This window comes from Otolemur garnettii, unplaced genomic scaffold (assembly GCF_000181295.1).
Source record: "Otolemur garnettii isolate 467f Iridium unplaced genomic scaffold, OtoGar3 scaffold00057, whole genome shotgun sequence".
Taxonomy (NCBI): Eukaryota; Metazoa; Chordata; class Mammalia; order Primates; family Galagidae; genus Otolemur; species Otolemur garnettii.
The window spans coordinates 11,169,481-11,174,644 of NW_003852452.1; the positions used below are offsets into that span (position 1 = coordinate 11,169,481).

At 41.9% G+C, this 5,164-nt stretch overlaps 1 protein-coding gene across 1 annotated transcript in view; it reads right to left on the reverse strand.

The window, feature by feature from the left end:
- Positions 1 to 5,164, reverse strand: part of PKP2 (plakophilin 2) — an 89,692-nt gene that overhangs the window by 7,102 nt on the left and 77,426 nt on the right. Inside the window, exon 10 of the mRNA XM_003792490.2 lies at positions 2,690 to 2,843. Within this exon, the coding sequence (XP_003792538.1) occupies positions 2,690 to 2,843 (154 nt within the window). The remainder of the gene's footprint in view (positions 1 to 2,689; positions 2,844 to 5,164) is intronic.

A 5,164-nucleotide genomic window follows, 5' to 3' on the forward strand; every position in this document is an offset into this window, starting at 1 on the left:
CCTGCCTCAGCCTCCCAAGTAGCTGGGACTACAGGCACCCACCACAATGCCTGGCTATTTTTTGGTTGCAGCCGTCATTGTTGTTTGGTGGGCCTGGGCTGGATTTGAACCTGCCACCTTAGGTGTATGTGGCTGGCACCTTAATCACTTGAGCCATAGGTGCCAAGCCTTTAAATGTATTTTTCCACTACATGGAAACCACTTGGTTATAGGTTTGAGTTTGGCTTTTTTTGTACCTATAATAAAAGTATCACTATAACCACTTTAACTTGTCTTATGACATACATTTTGAGCAATATGAATTTGTACTTGATTTCTTGTAATAATTCTTTTCATGTATATTTTCTTCTCTTTGCTGTAACTACTTTGCTTCTGTTGCTCCCCACAGCTCCTTAATGCCTTATGTTCGTAACGGATAGATAACAAAGATCAATTCATTTTATTGTTCTTTACCTGGATGCGAGTGGCACCTTGAACCACACTTATCTCTCTCTGATACGGAACTGCAATTACTTATATGCCGGTTTGAATTTCATATGTGGTAATGGGCTCCCTGAAGCCAATTACCGTGTTTATTTCTATGTTTCTAGCATTAATTATTATTCCTGAAACAGACAGGTACTCAACAAAAGGCCCTGAATGATCTATCATCCTTTGATAACACCTGGGCCTGATTCACAGGGAGGGCGTAGCTTCTGCTCAGGAGCCTGAACACATCCCTTCCCACTGTTGTTCAAGTACCTCCCAACAGTGTTAGAGCTCAGCGCTCCGCCTCTGAAGATGCTTTGGTTCCAGCCTGGCCCTGCTACTTAAGGCTCTCTGGTCTGGGTGAGCTACTTAATCACTCTAGCCTGCATCTTCCTAACTTGCAACATGGGGTAATAATAGCCGCTACTTCACAGGGTAGCTTTGAGAAAATAAAGGCGTCGAGGTATGTGCAATGTATCAGAGTACCCTGTACACAGTAAGCTCTTAATAGAGGCTCACTAGCATCAGAAGACTCTCTTTTTAATAAGTTAAACCGCAGAAAGAAAGGTCTTGAGAATTTGGTGACCCAGGTTGGCAAAACAGTATGGGATGCAGACCCACGTCTTCCCTGTGAGATCTGGTTTTCTGTCACCAAGCCACATTGCCTTTCAGTTTTTGAGAAAATTCAAGTTTCAAGTTTATCTACATTTCTGTAAATGTAGATAAAACGTGATGACTTTATTCCAGGTCAGCCTGTGGAAAGTCACCTGGTCTAGAAATCGCCCACAAAGCATTCAAACTGATTTTGGTTTATTCTCGGCTATCAGAATTCCGAATCAAGATGGGTCTTTTGACTTCAATTACGTATTTGATGTGAAGCCAATTTGGAATTTGAAAACTGAATTCACCTTGCTGATGCCTCTTTTCTCTGTTGTCCTTAAACCCCAGCAGAATAATCCAATAAAAACCACGGGGCCACGGCTATCCCTTCCCAGCATCTAGGAGACCACAACCTGAACGAAGCTGGCAGCATTTCTGTCCAAAGATGATGCATGCAGTGCAGTTATTTACCTTGGCAGTGTTTTAAAGATGGAGTCAATGTTTTATTTGGGAAAAAAAAGAAGGTAAAGGAAAAATATACCTCTATTGAAGTTTGGCACAAAAGCCCACAAAAGAACATGGGCAGAGCATTTCAGCAATGTTGAAAGTGCCTATGGCAAGGTTTCTTTTATACTCACTAAACCTTCTCCAAGCTCTCTCTAAATTTATAATGGGCACGAAACCATTGTATGAAACCTCCTGTCAAATGTGCTGCTGGCTATCTCTGAAAATAGGAAAACACAACTGCGGACTTCGATATCCCCCTGCTGTGTCTGGGCAGACTCCAGAATCTAACCCACTCAAAAAAACAAGAATTTGTTTATAACTTCAGCGGGATTTTGTGAAAAACTGAATTTAGGTTGTTAGAAAGGACTAATTCGTGGAACATCAGGAAGCATGCTTAATTTTAGCATTATTTTCTTAGTATCTCATTTTATATAGTCTTTTACTTGGTTTGATAAACATTTCTCAGATACTTCTTGATATACTCGAACCAATGACAAATTAGGTTATCTGAGACTGTAACCCAGCTAGCTTCTCTGTCAATAACGTGGAGCAGAAAAAAAAGACAAATGCCTTTCACGGTATTTATTCTACAAACTGTCTCTGCCAAATCTCCATTCAGTGATTCCTTCTTTTGTCTTTTTCTTATAATTATCTGTTTGCTCGTTTTCTCCCCTAGTCTAACACGCTGCCAAGCGTCTAAAATAAACAACCGCTGCCCGTGTTTTCTCAATGTTCTAGAAGCCTGATGCTGGTGCTGGCCACACAGACAGCGTTCTGAAAGAGCTATATGGATTAGAGAAGCTTCCCTGGTCGGCAGGACCGAGGGATGAAAAATGCCAAACACATTACTTATCTTGTTAATTTGGTACGGCCTGAGATTTATCTTCTGTAGAACATTTGAAAAATGCTGACTCTTAGAAACATCCTTTTTGAGAGCCAATGAGAAAGCCTCTCTATCTATACCAAAGCCAGGCCCGTGTGTACAACCTTCTGTTCTTTATTCACATTTCCAGTTTATCACCGTGCAAAGAACGGGATGCAGACAATGTTTTATCGCATCTGTATAATATTTTCAGGAGGTACTGATGACAGGTAGCTACTTTTACTGACTCACCAATTTCATTCTGCAGAGAAAGATTCCGAGACAGATTCCTCAGCAGGGACACGGCAGTCTTTTTCACGCTTGGATCACCAACGTGCAGCATTTTTCGCGTGTGCTGAAGGCCATTTTCCTTCTGAACAACTGTCTGAGCTACTGACGTCGGCATCTGTTTTGTGAGACATGTCCTTTAAGGAGCTATTGCATTTGATTTCACAGTAATAGTAAGTTTTCTGTAGATTACTAGAGGTTGAGGAAGATGTTCTAAAAACTAGAACTGTGCCCATATTGCATTAGTGTACACAGCTAAGAAAGAAAACCCATGATTGCATTAATGTACACAGCTATCACTTAATAAAAAAAAAAAAACCAAAAACTAGAACTGTGATAAAGCCAGTCTAAAGATATTTTTAAAAACTTCCTATTAGGTTTTTGATTTAATGACTGGATAAAAACAATTTATTTAGTATTTTTAAACGCAATGTTGGATTTGGAGCTATTATATATTTTGCACCTGTGTCTGTAAGTAAACTAGGTAAGTTTTCCTTATTGTAAAGTAATAGTAAATTTTCCTTTTAGAATCAAGGTTGCATGGATATCATACAATTAGTGTTTTCTCTTTTTCCATCTTCTTGAACTATTTGTACGATACAAGAATAACCTCAGCCAGGCATGGTGGCTCATGCCGGTAATACTGGCACTCAGGTAGGCCGAGGCAGACGGATTGAACTCAGGAGTTTGAGACCAGCCTGAGCAAGAGCAAGACTTTGTCTTACTAAAAATAGAAAAAACTAGCTGGGCACGATGGTGGGCATCTATAGCTTCAGGTACTCAGAAGCTGTGACAAGGGGATGGCTTGAGCCTAAGAGTTTGACGTTGCATTAAGCTATGATGATGCCACGCCACTCTACCCAGGGTGACAGAGTGAGAGACTCTGTCTCAAGAAAAAAAAAAACAAAAAAACCCAAAAAATTAAGGCTCGGCACCTGTAGCATAGTGGTTACGGTGCTAGCCACATACACTGAAGGTGGCAGGTTCGAACCCGGCCAGGGCTAGCTAATCAACAACGGCAACTGCAACCAAAAAATCACCGGGTATTATGGCAGGGGCCTGTAGTCCCAGCTACTTGGGAGGCTGAGGCAAGAGAATCACTTGAGCCCAAGAGTTTGAGCTTGCTGTGAGCTGAGATGCCACGGCACCCTACTGAGGGTGACATAATGAGACTCTGCCTCAAGAAAAAAAAAATCTTATCTTTGAGCTATACAGGTTAAGTAACCCTTACCTAAAATGCTTGGGACCAGAAGAGTCCTGGATTTTTTCAGATTTTGGAATATTTGCATACATATAATAAAATGTTTACATTTTATTTAGACTGGGGACACAAGTCTAAAACTGAAATTCAAACATGTTTTATATATACCTTTTACACATAGATTGAAGGTAATTTTATGTAGTATTTGTAACAATTTTGTGCATAAAACAAAGTTTGTGTACATCGAAGCATCAGAAAACAAAGGTGCCACCACCCCCGCTGCCCACAGGGACAACCTGTGTGGTGTGGCATCACGGTCCTTCCTGGCTCTGAATTCACACGCTACCAATAAGCAATCATTTTCTTCTCACTTAAGTATTTGCCAGTAAAAAAACATGAAACACCATTAATACAGCAAAAAAACATGCTTAGGGTACCTAGGCAGCACAGTAACACCACCAGATACCCGTGTCAGCTGTACACTGCAACAACAAGCAACCGTGGACGTTTTCTCTCTCATCACAGTGCTGCGGTGAAAAGGTTACAGTGCATTGTATTTTTTTTTTTGCAGTTTTTGGTTGGGGCCGGGTTTGAACCTGCCACCTCTGGTATATGGGGCTGGCGCCCTACTCCTTGAGCCACAGGCGCCGCCCTGTGCACTGTATTTTATTTTTCTAGGTGAGAAGAAAACAGAAGCAGTTGAGAGACCCTGAACGGGGTCCTCTAGGGATGAGGAGGAAAGCTGCTGGGGGATGTTTAAAAACGTTCCCTCCAGAGTCACCTGCCTCATTAACTGTTTTGTCTTAGAAGCCTCTCTTTGGTTTTCCCAGCTGGCGTGGTTTCTTGCTGCGTTCTGAATGCATCACTGCTCCCGTCCTTCACTAAGCCCATCACACACTTCCCCCTGTCATCTGTTGGCATTTAGCGCTGCATCTTCACCATCACTGTCATCACCATCACCTCATGCAGAATCATTTCAGCTACTTCGCTATTTGCCAACCAATGAGCCAATGGAACCTCATTATGACTGTTAAAAACTTCACATCCACTTCCTTCGGCTTCCTCCTAGACTATGAAGACACAAGTTTTGCGTGTGTAAGGGGGTCAGGCATCATTTTCTTTTTTTGTTTGTTTGTTTTTGAGACAGAGCCTCCTCAAGCTGTCCCCTGGGTAGAGTGCCGTGGCATTACAGCTCACAGCAACCTCCAACTCCTGGGCTCAAGCGAGTCTCCTGCCTC